General features: G+C 51.1%; 2 protein-coding genes across 3 annotated transcripts in view; both read left to right on the top strand.

The window, feature by feature from the left end:
* SEC24B (SEC24 homolog B, COPII coat complex component) overlaps positions 1-1797 on the top strand; it is a 109484-nt gene extending 107687 nt beyond the window's left edge. For both annotated transcript variants that reach the window (XM_038755099.1, XM_038755098.1), the window contains one exon: positions 847-1797. In XM_038755099.1, coding sequence (XP_038611027.1) covers positions 847-961 — 115 coding nt within the window. In that variant the 3' untranslated portion in view covers positions 962-1797. The remainder of the gene's footprint in view (positions 1-846) is intronic.
* Positions 1798-5342: 3545 nt separating this feature from the next.
* The window catches only part of MCUB (mitochondrial calcium uniporter dominant negative subunit beta), a 72799-nt gene continuing 62136 nt past the window's right edge, over positions 5343-16005 (top strand). Inside the window, exon 1 of the mRNA XM_038755170.1 lies at positions 5343-5417. The gene's annotated coding sequence lies outside the window, so the exon portion shown is untranslated. The remainder of the gene's footprint in view (positions 5418-16005) is intronic.

Genomic DNA, 16005 nt, shown 5'->3' on the forward strand with positions numbered 1-16005 from the left:
TCAAAAGCCTTCAGTGGTTATCCAGTCCTTCCTGCATCCAGCAGAACCTTCTGACCATTTAAGTTACTCTCATCAGGACTCTGTCCCTCTTCCCTCTCCACTCTCAATTAATCGGTCAATCAGTCGTATTTATTGAGCATTTCCTGTGTGCGGACCACCGTACTAAGTGCTCAGGAGAGGACACTGTAACAGAGTTGGTAGACACATTCCCTGCCCACAAGATCACGGTCTAGAGTGGGAGACGGTTGTTAAAGCAGATAAATAACAGATACGGACCAAAGTGCGATGGGGCTGAGGGAGGAACAGGCAGATTTTAGCGATGCAGAATAATAATAATAATGGTATTTGTTAAGCGCTTTCTATGTGCCAAGCACTGTTCTGAGCTCTAGGGTAGATGCAAGGTAATGAGGTTGTCCCACGTGGGGCTCACAGTCTTAATCCCCATTTTGCAGATGAGGGAATTGAGGCCCAGGGAAGTTAACTGACTTGTCCAAGGTCACACAACAGACAGGTGGTAGAGCGGAGATTAGAACCCACGTCCTCTGACTCCCAAGCCGGTGCTCTTGTCACTAGGCCCTGTTTGCAGAAGAGAGTGGGAGAGGAAATGAGAAGTTCTCTGTCTCCCCCTTTTAGACTGTGAGCCCACTGTTGGGTAGGGACTGTCTCTATATGTTGCCAATTTGTCCTTCCCAAGCGCTTAGTACAGCGCTCTGCACACAGTAAGCACTCAATAAATGCGATTGATGATAATGATGAGTACCATTTTCAATCTCCTTCACACGAGGCTCGCTGGGGTGTTTTGGAATGAGCATTGTTGAGCTGAAATGTTTTCCTCTCCTTTTTCAGAGACGAGAGTCCTGCTAAGACTGACTTTTTCCACCATTTAGTGGAAGACAGGACAGAGGCTGCCTTCTCTTACTATGAATTCTTGCTTCACGTGCAGCAGCAGATGTGTAAGTGAAGAGGAACAGACGGGAAGAAAATAATCCACGACCTTAGATTCAGGACTAAACTATCAGAAGAGCATTTAGGAAGCTTAAAAAGCACGCATTATTCTTTTTTCTCAAATGCCCAGCACCCTGTCTGAGGCTTTGGCAGTTAAAGGGATTAAAAAAAAAGGAAGAAATCCCGAAGAACTGGACAGATTTTCGCCTGCCTAAAATAAAAAGGATAGCAACGATGACGCTGATTCACTAACTACATTTTCAAGTGGTTTATACACATTTCTGATAGTGCAGCAGTAGAGTGCTCTGTTTATTGCAAGCTGGCAAATTGATGTAGCTGTGTGGAATGATATTTCTTAATGGAAAATTAGATAACAGTCTTTTTCTTACATTTACTAGAACATTTCTGGACCTGAACTTTGACAGATGCCAGCAGGCAGCGGTACCATAATTTTTGTTTATATGAATTACTTTTTAACAAGGAATGATTCGTATTCATTGATTTCAACATTTTCCCAGTGAAGCCTAGAGAATTTCAATATATGACCTGTAGAGATAAACTATATACTGTACATAAGTGTTACGTTTGTAAAAAAAAAAAAAAAAACGACGAAAAACCACACACACAAAACAAAAAAAATGTAAAAAATGTAACTACAGAATATGAACCGCTTAGTGTGCTACGTTGTTGGGTGTTCGATGACAGATCTTTTTGTCCCAGGTAGGAAATGACTGATTTAACACATTAAGAATTGAGTCCACAGAAGAAACACCAAACTCTTTGTAATTCTGTTCGATCTTTGAGGTGGATTTATTTATGATCAGCTTACTAATTAAAAATATTTTGCTTGTTTGTGCGTCGCAGTTGATGTTTTTACCAGGTGACGGTCATTTTACTGGCCGGGGGGAAGATGCCATTCTGCGTTGAACTTGTGTGTCGCAGCGTTTTAATGGGTCTTTGGCGTTTTGAAGTGTCTGTTGAAACTGTGTTTGGTTTCTGAAAAGAAATATCCGTTTTCAGAACACACTCCATTTCATAACTCGGTAGCTTCATTTGTCTTCTGGTTTCATGTCGGCGACGCTGTGCACAAAAGAGTTGGGCTCGCTGAAACTAGAACGCTTTGCCGAGGACGACCAGGGCGGCTCGTTGCGGGCAGGGAAGGTGTCTGTTACTCTCCCAAGCGCTTAGTACAGTGCTCTGCATACAGAAAGTGCTCAGAAAATACAACTGACTGACTTGTGACCTAGTGAGAATGCCAGCTGGGGCCTCAGTGTCGACCAGGCAATTCTCTCCCATTCTTGGAAAGTATACTTTCATTCATTCATTCATTCAGTCGTATTTATTGAGCGCTAACCGTGTGCAGAGCACTGTACTAAGCGCTTGGGAAGTACGAATCGGCGACATAAATATACGAAGGGATAATAATAATAATAGCATTTATTAAGCACGTACTATGTGCAAAGCACTGTTCTAAGCGCTGGGGAGGTTACAAGGTGATCAGGTTGTCCCACAGGGGGCTCACAGTCACAATCCCCATTTTACAGATGAGGTAACTGAGGCCCAGAGAAGTGAAGTGACTTGCCCAAAGTCACACAGCTGACAATTGGCAGAGCTGGGATTTGAACCCATGACCTCTGACTCCAAAGCCCGGGCTCTTTTCACTGAGCCACGCTGCTTCTCCAAGGGATGTTGCGGATGTTTATTTATTTTACTTGCACATATCTATTCTATTTATTTTATTTTGTTAATATGTTTGGTTTTGTTCTCTGTCTCCCCCTTCTAGACTGTGAGCCCGCTGTTGGGTAGGGACCGTCTCTATATGTTGCCGGCTTGCACTTCCCAAGCGCTTAGTACAGTGCTCTGCACACAGTAAGCGCCCAATAAATACGATTGAATGAATGAATGAACTGTGTGCAGAGCTCTGTACTAAGCGCTTGGGGAGGACAAATCGGCGACATAAATATATGAAGGGATGTTGCGGGTGTTTATTTATTTTACTTGCACATATCTATTCTATTTATTTTATTTTGTTAGTATGTTTTGTTTTGTTCTGTCTCCCCCTTCTAGACTGTGAGCCCGCTGTTGGGTAGGGACCGTCTCTATATGTTGCCGGCTTGTACCTCCCAAGCGCTTAGTACAGTGCTCTGCACACAGTAAGCGCTCAATAAATACGATTGATCGATCGCGGAGCGTTCAAGCAGAAGCAAGGGGCTGTTTTCAAGTTGGAATCCGCGCCTCTTTTCAATAACCACTTCCTGGTGTTCTCAAGGACAGTTTCTGTCTGATCGAAGTACAGTTGATTTCAGCAGTGGGAGAAGCGGCGTGTCTCAGTGGCAAAGGGCCCGGGCTTTGGAGTCAGAGGTCATGGGTTCAAATCCTGACTCCGTCCCTCGTCAGCCGTGTAACTTTGGGCAAGTTCTCCGGGCCTCGGTTCCCTCATCTGTAAAATGGGGATGAAGACTGTGAGCCCCCCGTGGGTCAACCTGATCACCTCGTAACCTCCCCAGCGCTTAGAACAGTGCTTTGCACCTAGTAAGCGCTTAATAAGTGCTTTAATAAAAAAATTGATTGACCGTACACGGGAGGCCAGAGTTCAGTAAGCACTTGTGTTGGAGGGCTCGGATACTAAACTCATCTTCTTAGATTGAGAAAAGAAGCCACTTTTCTTGCTTTCTTCACTACTCCGTAGTGGGAAGAGAAGGTCGAAGGGTTAATGTTCTAGTCCCTCCTTCTTACTGTGATGGTGGTGGCAAAAGGCCCGCTTGGTAAAATCTCTCCCTATGTTGCTTTTTAATGGTATTTAAGTGATTACTATGTGCCCGGCACTGTACTACTGTGTGAAGAGCACTGTACTGAGCACTTGGGAGATTCCAATTCACCAATAAACAGACACATTCCCTGCCCACCAATCAGTCAATCAATCAGTCAATCAATCAATCGTATTTATTGAGCGCTTACTGTGTGCAGAGCACTGTACTAAGCGCTTGGGAAGTACAAGTTGGCAACGTAACGGGCTGACAGGTCAGGGCTAAGAGGAGGCTTGGATTTGGCCACTGTAATCCAACAGGGGTAGAAATAGGATACCTTGGAAATCTATTTTTATAAATAGGGGAAGGCTCATCTCCTCCAAGAGGCCTTCCCAGATTAAGCCCCCTTTTTCCTCATCTCCCACTCCCTTCTGCGTCGCCCTGACTCGCTCCCTTTGCTCTTCTCCCTGTCCCAGCCCCACGGCCCTTGGATATATAGCTGTCATTTTATTTCTTTATATTGATGTCTGCCTCCCCTCCTCTGGACTGTGAGCTCGCCGTGCGCAGGGAGTGTCACCGTTTATGGTTGTATTGCACTTTCCCAAGCGCTCAGTACAGTGCTCTGCACACAGTAAGCGCTTAGTAAATAGGAGAAGCAGCATGGCGCGGTGGAAAGAGCACGGGTTTTGATTCCAGCACCACCGCGTCTGCTGTGTGACCTCGGGCAAGTCACTTAACTTCTCTGGGCCTCAGTTACCTCGTCTGTGAAATGGGTTTTAAAAGACTGTGAGTCCCACGTGGGACAGCCTCATCATCTTGCATCTCCCCCCCCCCCCAATTGGTGATTGGGCCCGGAGGGGGTGGGCGTGGCCCGGAAAGGGGCGTGGTCTTGAGGGGCAGCCGGTGATTGGTCCTGGCGGGGAGAAGGGGCGTGGTCTAGAGGGGCGGGCCGTCGGTGATTGGGCCGGGCGGGGATAAGGGGTTGTGGTCTGGAAGGGGCGTGTCGCGGAAAGGGGCGGGATCGTTGGTGATTGGCCCTGGCGGGGGTAGGGGCGTGGTCTAGAGGGGCGGGGCGTGTCCCGGCAAGGCGGGGGCCGTCGATGATTGGGCCCGGAGGGGATGGGCGTGGTCTGGAGGGGCGGGGCCGCCGGTGATTGGCCCTGGCGGGGAGAACGGGGCGTGGTCTAGAGGGGCGGGCCGTCGGTGATTTGGGCCAGGCGGGGATACGGGGCGTGGTCTAGAGGAGGGGAGGGCCGTCGGTGACTGGGTCGGGCGGGGATGAGGGGCGTGGTCTGGAGGGGCGTGTCGTGAAAAGGGGCGGGGTCTCGAAGGGCGGGACCGCCGGTGATTGGCCTTGGCGGGGATGGGGCGTGGTCTTGAGAGGCGGGGCCGTCGGTGATTGGTCCTGGCGGGGCGAGGGGCGGGGCCCGGCGGGGGGGGAGGAGGTGGAGGAGGACCAGCGGGAGGAGGAGGAGGAGGAGGACCGCCCGGAGGAGGAGGAGGAGGACCACCCAGAGGATGGCGGCGATGCGGTCGCCGTGGGGTCTGTGGCCGGAGCGGGGCGTCCGGGAGGCGGCCTCCGTCCTGCTGCTGCTGCTGCGCCCGCGGGGGCTCCGGCCGGCGACGGCGCCGACAGCGCCGACGACGACAGCGCCGACGACAGCGCCGACCCTGGGCCGCCGCGGCCCCCGCCCGCCCCGCTGCCCAGGAGCCTGCCGCTGCCAGGTCACACACACCGCACACCGCGCGCGGACACACACACACACACACACACACACACACACACACACACACACACGGAGGGCCGGGGGGAAAGGGGGAGGAGGAGGAGGAGGAGGAGGACCACCCGGAAGGGGAGGAAGAGGACGGGAGGGGGAGGACCACCCGGAAGGGGAGGAAGAGGAGGAGGGGGATCACTAGGAGGAGAGGAGGAGGAGGAGGACTACCCTGGGGAGGAGGACCACCCGGGGGAGGAGGAGGAGGGGAGGAGGAGGAGGAGGACCACCCGGAGGAGGAGGGGAGGAGAGGAGGACTCCTCTTAGGAGGACTCCTTTTAGACTGTGAGCCCACTGTTGGGTAGGGACCGTCTCTCTATGTTGCCGACCTGTACTTCCCAAGCGCTTGGTACAGTGCTCTGCACACAGGAAGCGCTCAATAAATGCGATTGATGATGATTGATGATGAGGACCACCACCCTGGGGAGGAAGAGGAAGGGAGGAGAGGAAGAGGACCGCCCGGGGGAGGAGGGGAGGAGGAGGAGGAGGAGGACCACCCGGAGGAGAGAAGGAGGGGGAAGGAGGACCACCCGGTGGGAGAGGAGGAGAAGAGGAGGGCCACCCGGTGGGGGGGGGAGGAGGAGGGGGAGCGGGAGGAGGAGGAGGACCACCCGGTGGAGGAGGAGGAGGAGGAGGAGAGGAGGACCACCCTGGGGAGGAAGAGGAGGGGAGGAGGAGGAGGAGGAGGAGGACCACCCGGAGGAGGAGGAGAGGAGGAGGACCACCCGAGGGAGGAGGGGAGGAGGAGGAGGATCACCCTGGGGAGGAAGAGGAAGGGAGGAGGAGGAGAGGAGGAGGAGGGCCACCCGGGGGAGGAGGGGAGGAGGAGGAGGACCACCCAGAGGAGAGAGGGAGGAAGAAGGAGGACCACCCGGTGGAGGAGGAGGAGGGAGAGCTGGAGGAGGGGGAGGCGCCGGCCGCGGCCCCAGGAAACTTTTTCTGCAGGTTTTCGGTCGTTGCGGGCGGGCGGGCTCTCCCCCCCCCCCTCCTCCTCCTCCTCCACCTGCTCCTCCTCCCGCTCCTCCTCCTCCTCCCCCTCCTCCTCCCTCCTCCCCCTCCTCCTCCCTCCTCCCCCTCCTCCTCCTCCCTCCTCCCGCTCCCCCTCCTCCTCCCTGCTCCCGCTCCCCCCTCCTCCTCCTCCTCCTCCCTCCTCCTCCTGCTTCTCCCTCCTCCCGCTCCCCCCTCCTCCTCCTCCTCCTCCTCCTCCTCCCTCCTCCACCTGCTCCTCCTCCTCCTCCACCTGCTCCTCCTCCCGCTCCTCCTCCTCCTCCCCCTCCTCCTCCTCCTCCCCCTCCTCCTCCCTCCTCCCGCTCCCCCTCCTCCTCCCCCTCCTCCCTCCTCCCGCTCCCCCTCCTCCTCCCCCTCCTCCTCCTCCTCCCCCTCCTCCTCCTCCTCCCCCTCCTCCTCCTCCCTCCTCCTCCTCCTCCTCCTCCTCCTGCTTCTCCCTCCTCCCGCTCCCCCTCCTCTTCCTCCTCCTCCTCCTCCTCCTCCTCCCTCCTCCACCTGCTCCTCCTCCTCCTCCTCCTGCTCCTCCTCCCGCTCCTCCTCCTCCTCCCCCTCCTCCTCCCTCTTCCTCCCTCCTCCTCCACCTGCTCCTCCTCCCGCTCCTCCCTCCGGCCCGGGACAGCGCGGGCAGGGCGCTCATTCAACTCAGCCCTCCACTCACTCACTCACTTGCTCGCTCACTCGCTCACTCACTCACTCACTCATTGAGTTGTGTCCAGCGCCTCCAACAGGGCTTGGCACCTAGTCAGTGCTGAACAAACTCATTCACTCACTCACTCACTCATTCCGTTGTATTTACGGAGCACTGACCGTGTGCAGAGCGCCGCACTGAGCGCTGGGGAAGTGCAAGTACCCTCGTCGTCGTGCTGACTATTTACTGAGCGCCTCCCGCGCGCAGAGCACTGCGCTCAGTGCTTGGGAGAGTCCAGTACAGCAACAGAGAGAGAGAGAGAGACGACCCCTGCCCACCAGCAGGCTCACAGCGTGGGTGTCGGGGTGTGTGTGTGTGTGTGTGTGTCCTTCTTTAATTGGGCCCATCGCAGCTTCATCCCCATTTTATAGTGATAGTGATGATAGTAATAGCAGTAGTAGTAGTAATAACAATAATGATGGTATTTGTTATCATATTTATTCATTGAGCGCTTACTATGTGCAGATGAGGGAACTGAGGCCTAGAGAAGTAAAGTGACTTGCCCAGAGTCACACAGCTGACAAGTGGCGGAGCCGGGATTTGAACCCACGACCCCTGACTCCAAAGCCCGGTCTCTTTCCACTGAGCCATGGTACTACGTGCCAAGCACTGTTCCAAGCGCTGGGGGAGACACGAGGTCATCAGGTTCCCCATGGACAGGGACCGTGTCCGACCCAATTTACGCATGCCCACCCCAAGGTGTAGTACAGTGCCTGCCATAGAGTAAGCACAAAACAAGCTATTATTATCATTATTGTTATTATTTAATGCCCATCGCCACCTCTGGATCCTAAGCTCTTCGAGGGAAAGGAGCGTGTCTACTTCACTGCAATAATAATAATAATAATAATGATGGCATTTATTAAGCACTTATTATGTGCTAAGCGCTGGGGAGGTTACAAGGTAATCGGGTTCTCCCACGTGGAGCTCACAGTCTTCATGCCCATTTTGCAGATGAGATAACCGAGGCCCAGAGAAGTGAAGCGACTTGCCCAAAGTCACACGGCTGACAGGTGACGGAGCCGGGATTTGAACCCACGACCTCTGACTCCAAAGCCCGGGCTCTCTTTCCATGAAGCCACGCTGCTTCGCTGTTGTAGTCTTCCAAGCGCTTAGTACAGTGCTCTGCAAACGGGAAGCGTTCAGTAAATACCATGGAGTGGCTGGTTGGCTGGCTGTTTCGGGATCTGATAGCGGGGTGAATCAGCAGCATCATCATCAATCGTATTTATTGAGCACTTACTGTGTGCAGAGCACTGTACTAAGCGCTTGGGAAGTACAAATTGGCAACATATAGAGACAGTCCCTACCCAACAGTGGGCTCACAGTTTAGAAGGGGGAGACAGAGAACAAAACCAAACATACTAACAAAATAAAATAAATCGAATAGATATGTACAAGTAAAATAAATAAATAAATAAATAGAGTAATAAATATGTACAAACATATATACATATATACAGGTGCTGTGGGGAAGGGAAGGAGGTAAGATGAGGGGGATGGAGAGGGGGACCAAAAGCTGCCCGAGTTACAGGAGATGGGACGCAATTGGGTCACGGGATTTTTTTGGGAAACTGAGCCCCGGGGCGTGTGCACTTTTAAAAGAGCAGGGATAGGGAAAAATGCCCACATTATGTTGGGATGGTAGAACTTGACAGAAGCCAGGCTGCACATGGTGCCATCCAAATCCCCAAACGCAAATCGAAGAGGCTCTTGGAATGAAAAATGTTTTGCCTCCGTTCCAAAGAGATTGGCCGTCTCCGATCGCTAGGAATGGGCAAGGCTATGACACGTGATTGAAATATAGTGACAGTAATACATTGATTTAACCACGTTTTGTCTCGGACCTTAATGAAATTTTACACGGTGATGATCCCAGGCACTTGGTTATTTCCTGTGTTTCTCGAAAGGCTGCTGAATTTGGAAAGGTGCCAGAAATGATCAGATGCCTCTTAAAAAAAAAAACTTGCTGATGATATTGGGGTGGTATTAAAAACGGGAGCATAATAATAATGATTGCATTTGTTAAGCACTTACTATGTGCAAAGCACCGTTCTAAGCGCATACTCTTTCGGTTGAGATTTACAGCTTTTTGGACTCGGATTGTGCTACTTTTCTCTAACGGAGCGACGGCCCAAACAAAATTATTTTTTTCGCCTCTTAGATCCGGAAATACTAAAACCCCTTTTGAAGTGAGGCTACACAGCAAGGTGAAAGTTGGCGGCTCGATCTGAGGAAAAACACTTAGAGCGGTTGTCAGGCTCTGAAAAGCAAGAAAATAGCAGCGTACACTGTACACTGCTGTATAGACTGTGACACCGCTGAGGAGAAGTGTAGTGGGGAACTTCTAACCTTCTCTATTAATCTCAAGATGCAGTAGGGTGTTTGCTTTTTTTAAATTTCTCTTTCCATATGAAGGTGCTTCTGTGATATTAGTTTTCTGCTCTTCACTTGTTGGATTTGTCTCTTGTACTGTCAGGAACCGAGAGCGACGGGCTAAAAGGAAGCGATGCGGAGGTCATCGGGGCAGGCTTGGAAGCTTGCTCCAAGGGTAATGCCAGTTTTTAATACCACCCCAATATCATCAGCAAGTTTTTTTTTTTAAAAAAAGAGGCATCTGATCATTTCTTGCACCTTTCCAAATTCAGCAGCCTTTCGAGAAACACAGGAAATAACCAAGTGCCCGGGATCATCCCTGTGTAAAATTTCATTAAGGTCCGAGACAAAACGTGGTTAAATCAATGCATTATTGTCACTATATTTCAATTGCTTGTCATAGCCTTGCCCATTCCTAGCGATCGGAGACGGCCAATCTCTTTGGAACGGAGGGGTAATGCTCCAAGGGTAATTGTCCGCAGGTGTATCTCACACTTCTGACCGGCGGCTCAGGTCCTTGCCGATGCCTTTTTTTTTTTAGGCAATGTGTCCTAGTGGAAAGACCACAGGCCTGGAAGTCGGAAAATCCGATGAGTTCCAATGCCTTTTCTCCCTCCTGCTTAGAATGTGAGCCCCACGTGGGACCTACCTTATAAAAATAATAATAAGGATGGCATTTATTAAGCGCTTACTATGTACAGAGCACCCTTCTGAGCGCCGGGGAGGTAACAAGGTGATCAGGTTGTCCCTCACAGTCTCAATCCCCATTTTGCAGATGAGGTAACTGAGGCACGGAGAAGTTCAGTGACTTGCCCAAAGTCACATGGCTGACAGGTGGCGGAGCCGGGATTTGAACCCGTGACCTCTGACTCCAAAGCCCGGGCTCTTTCCACTGAGCCACGCTGCTCCACAGGCCTGGGAGTTGGAAGAGCTGATGAGTTCCAGTGGCTGTTCTCCCTCCTGCTTAGAGTGTGAGCCCCACATGGGACCTACCTGATAATCTTGTATCTTCCCCAGCGCTTAGAACAGTCCTTGACACATAGTAAGTGCTGAATGCCCACCGTAAATAATGATGATAATCATCCCGGTGCTGCCATTGGCCTACTGGGGGAGACCTTGGGTGAGTCACTTGCAGCCTATGCACCTCAGTTTCCTCCTCTGTAAAATGGGGTTTCAAGAACCGTTCTCCCTTCCCTGTGAACTCAGTGAGAGACAGGGGACTATATCCCACATGATTATCTTCCATAATAATGGTGGCATTTATTAAGCGCTTACTATGTGCAAAGCACTGTTCTAAGCGCAGCTATCAACCCCGGGGCTTACTACAGTGCTTGGCACACAATAAATCAGCGTGGCTCAGTAGAAAGAGTATGGGCTTGGGATTCAGAGGTCCTGGGTTCTAATCCCAGCTCCGCCACTTGTCAGCTGTGTGACTTTGGGCAGGTCACTTCACTTCTCTGTACCTCTGTTTCCTCATCTGTAAAATGGGGATGAAGACTGTGAGCCCCATGTGGGACAAACCGGTGACCTTGTATCTCCCCCGGCACTTAGAACAGTGTTTGGCACATAGCGCTTAACAAATACCAGTATAATAATAATTATTATTATTATTATTTGCTTAACAAATACCATCATCATCACAATTTTCCTTTGCTCTCAGGGTCGTGTTTACTTAAATGCAGAATTGGCAGGACCCAGGCCTCTTATTCATTTCTCAATCCACCGGTTGTCTTTTTGTTTTAATTCGAGTTCAAGGCTTGTTTTAGCGTCAGTGTTCGGTGTTTAAAGCTCAGTGGCCCACAGAGCTCACAGTCTAAGGGGGAGGGAGAACAATTACTGAAACCCCATTTTACGGAGGAGGAGACTGAGGCCCGTGGAATGCCCAATGCATGGATTGATAGATTAAGGGGAGGGGGATGGAACAGTCACCCTTAGGTTAAGGGTGAGGATCAAATCCACAATTTTTGAGCTAGAGGGTTCCCCTTCCAGACTGTTAGTGCCTTGTGGCAGGGAGCATGCGTATCCTCTCTCGTAGTATGCTCTCCCAAGTTCTTCGCACAGTGCTCCCCACACAGTTTAGCACTCCATAAATGTCACTGATTTATCCTTACCTGACACTGCAGTCCGGGAGGCGAGGCGCTAAACTAGAACAAAGCAGCTTGGCACTTCGGGTTCACCCCCTTGGAAATTGCCTCAGTTCACCTCCCGGCCTCCGCTCTCCATATCGGGAGAAAGAGCGAGTGGGTGGCTTTGGAGAGGAAGAGCGAGTGAAGAGAGGGGAGAGGCTGGGTGCCCTTGGAAGAGGAAGGAAACAAGGAAAAAAAAATCCGTATCTGTGTGGCAGTGTTTCCGTCGGCCTTTCTGTCTTCCGTGCTCATTTCTCTCTGTCCTTGGAAGCCCAACCGCACTTGCGTCGGTCCCCGAAAGGAAAATTTTTGACCTTCATCCCTTTGTATTTTCTCGTGTTCCGTCTGACCGCAAAACCGAAAGATAGTTTCCTCGCACGTGGAAGGAGGTCAGAGACCTCTTTGGGAGGTTGGGAGCATTCCAGTTCCTTAGGTGGATGGTTCTCTCCAACTTGGGGGGGGGGGGAGGAAGCAACTCGCCAAACGTTTTGAGAAGCTCCCATTTCAGCGTCTCTAGGTGGATGATTCCTACTGAATGGCCTCATTTTGGAGAGGGACAAAAGCGGTTTGTCCCCATAGCCGTGGAAGGGAACCGGCCCACGGAAACTGATTTGTTTAAACAAACCCAGTCCCTGGCAGAACGGGACGAGAACCCGGACTATGCCGTGGGCTGGCAGGGTCGAGGCTGGTATCCATGGCCACTTCTCCGTGACAGCCTCCCTGCCTGGCCTCGTTGGTGCTGAACGATTTGCTGAACGGTTGTCGATCACCCGGGCCTCTGGCCGTCGCTGCCGATGTTACCGTAACGTGGGGTACAGCTTGGAATAATTAGCGGGCCTACTGATTCATGTTTCTCTGATAGGCTCGGGGCTAATCTGGGTGCATCCTTTCATCTCCTGTTGATGATGATGATATTTGTTAAGCACTTACTATGTGCCAAGCACTGTTCTAAGTGCCGGGGGAGATACAAGATACTCAGGTTATCCCACGTGGGGCTCACAGTCTTCATCCCCATTTTACAGATGAGGCACAGAGAAGCGAAGTGACTTGCCCAGAGTCACCCAGCTGACAAGTGACGGAGCCGGGATTAGAACCATGATCTCTGACTCCCAAGCCCGGCCTCTCTCCATTAAGCCACGTCCACGGTCCTTAGACCGCATTGGTCTTATTATGTGCAAAGCACTGTTCTAAGCGCTGGGGAGGTTACAAGGTGATCAGTTCATTCATTCAATCGTATTTATTGAGCGCTTACTGTGTGCAGAGCACTGTACTAAGCGCTTGGGAAGGACAAATTGGCAACCTATAGAGACGGTCCCTACCCAACAGCGGGCTCACAGTCTAGAAGGGGGAGACAGACAACAAAACAAAACATATTAACAAAATAAAGTAAATAGAATAAATATGTGCAAGTAAAATAGAGTAATAAATATGTACAAACATATATGCATATATACAGGGTGCTGTGGGGAGGGGAAGGAGGTAAGGTGGGGGGATGGGGAGGGGGAGAGGAAGGAGAGGGCTCAGTCTGGGAAGGCCTCCAGGAGGAGGTGAGCTCTCAGTAGAGCTTTGAAGGGAGGAAGAGAGCTAGCTTGGCGGATGTGTGGAGGGAGGGCATTCCAGGACAGGGGGAGGACGTGGGGCGGGGGTCGATGGTGGGACAGGCGAGAACGAGGTACGGTGAGGAGGTTAGCGGCGGAGGAGCGGAGGGCGCGGGCTGGGCTGGAGAAGGAGAGAAGGGATGTCAGGTAGGAGGGGGCGAGGTGATGGAGAACCTTGAAGCCGGGGGTGAGGAGTTTTTGCCTGATGCATAGGTTGATTGGTAGCCACTGGAGATTTTTGAGGACGGGAGTAACTTGCCCAGAGCGTTTCTGCACAAAGACGATCCGGGCAGCGGCGTGAAGTATGGATTGAAGTGTGGAGAGACAGGAGGATGGGAGATCAGAGAGGAGGCCGATGCAGTAATCCAGTCGGGATAGGATGAGAGATTGAACGAGCAGGGTAGCGGTTTGGATGGAGAGGAAAGGGCTTGGGAGAGTACCATACAACGGTGTTCATAGACACATTCCCTGCTCACAAGTCAGCTTAAATACCGATGTGTTGTGCTAGCAGCGATATTATGTGCTCACTGTGTGCAGAGCACTGTACTAAATGCTGAGAGAAAAATCTGCAACGGGGAATTAGGCTTGGTCCCTGGCTCTCCAGGGGCTCACAGTCTAAAAATCAGGTGGGGTAGGAAAGATGAAATAATGTAAATGCAAAACAACACAAGAGACAGCAGCGTGGCGTGGTGGAAAGAGTCCTAGAAGTCAGCGGACCTGGGTTCTAATCCCAGTTTGTCGGCTGTGTGACCCTGAGCAAGTCGCTTCACTTCTCTGGGCCCCAGTTCCCTCATCTGCAAAGTGGGGATGAAGACTGTGAGCCCCGTGTGGGGCATGGACTGTGTCCAACCTGATTAGCTTGTAGCTACCCCACCGCTTAGTACCATTTGAAATTAGCATTTTGAGAAGCAAAAAGCCAGCCAAGTAATTCAGGATCCAACAAGTCTGGGGTCAGGGGAATCTGCGGGGACTTTGCACGGATTTTAGAGGCTGCAATGCTGCTGCTGCTCCTCAATCAATCAATCAATCAATCGTATTAATTGAGCGCTTGCTGTGTGCAGAGCACTGTACTAAGCGCCTGGGCAGTACAAGTTGGTGCTCTAGTTTTGGAAGGTCGTCACGGGCAGGGAACGTTTCTGCTAATTCTGTTGTATCGCACTCTTCCAACCGCTTCAGTCAGCGCCGTGCACATAGTAAGCCGTCAGTAAGTGCCCCTGATTGATTTCAGCTTGAATCCTTCTTGACCTGTCGAGCCCGTTGGCCACCGACGGCAATTTCTCATCAGCCTGTGGCAGCCCCCTCGGGCCCCTAAATGGATGCGCTCACCCCTCTCCTCCCAGCCCATTGCCAAGCCACTCTCCCTTCTGGAACTGGACTTGACGGCGTGTGCTTTTGAGGAAAAATGTCCAGCTTCCATTTCACTTAGCAGTTCTCATCAATTAAGCCTGCTGTTTATTTACTTTCCCGCAAGCAGCTAGGCAGGCCTGAAGACTAATGGCCTGAATCCCTGCTCTAATCAGAAGAATAGGTGAAGTAGGAGCCTTTATTATTCACATCTTGGTAACATTTCAAATACCTTTAGCTCAGGAGCAGTTTTAAACAGGAATGTACTGTATCGTAACCAGGTCTGCAGGCTGCCTGTTTGTCTCAGCGAAGGTTGGTAGGTGGCTGAGAGCAATCCTCTATTTCTAGCGGTCCAGTGGATTCGTAAAATGAGTTTAGTTCAGTTCCGGCACGCCAGAGCATTAACAAGTGAAATATAGATAGCATAATTGAACGAAACTCAACAGTTGTTGCCAGAACTCTCCAGAAAATAAGCATTTGTTTAGCCATTCATTCATTCAATCGTATTTATTGAGCGCTTACTGTGTGCAGAGCACTGTACTAAGCGCTTGGGTACTACAAGTCGGAAACATATAGAGACAGTCCCTACCCAACAGTGGGTTCACAGTCTAGAAGGGGGAGACAGGCAACAGAACAAAACATGTGGACAGGTGTCAAGTCGTCAGAACAGATAGAATTAAAGCTAAATTCATCCATTCAGTCGTATTTACTGAGCGCTTACTGTGTGCAGAGCACTGTAGTAAGCGCTTGGGAAGTACAAGTTGGGTGCACCTCATTAACAAAATGAATAGAATAGTAAATATGTACGAGTAAAATAAATGGAGTAATAAATCTGTGCAAACATATATACAGGTGCTGTGGGGAGGGGAAGGAGGTAGGGCGGGGGGATGGGAAGGTGGAGAGGAAAAAGGGGGCTCAGTGCAGTGAGAAGCAGAATAGCCTAGTGGCTAGAGCCCGGGCCTGGGAATCAGAAGGACCTGGGTTCTAATCCTGACTCTGCCGCTTTGTCTGCTCCGTGACCTTGGGGGAGTCATTTCACTTCTCTGGGCCTCAGGTTCCTCATCTGGAAAATGGGGTTGAAGACTATGAGCCCCATATGGGTCAGGGACTGTGTCCAACTTGAATATCTGGCCTCTACTCCAGCGCTTAGAACAGTGCCTGGCACATGGTAAGTGCTTAAAAAATACCGCAAAAAAATTTTGGACATACTCTGTAGTGTATCGACAGAAAATAAAATAGCTATGGCTGCCAACAGTGTAGTACATGAGATTTTCTAGTTTTGCAACTCTTAAGCTCTGTGGATGGCAACAATCATTTGAAAACTTGAACGCTACAGTGAAATGATTCAGACTCTGCAGAGCACATGAATTTTTATAAGGAGTTGGTTTGTAATATATG

This window comes from Tachyglossus aculeatus, chromosome 12, assembly GCF_015852505.1.
Source record: "Tachyglossus aculeatus isolate mTacAcu1 chromosome 12, mTacAcu1.pri, whole genome shotgun sequence".
Taxonomy (NCBI): domain Eukaryota; kingdom Metazoa; phylum Chordata; class Mammalia; order Monotremata; family Tachyglossidae; genus Tachyglossus; species Tachyglossus aculeatus.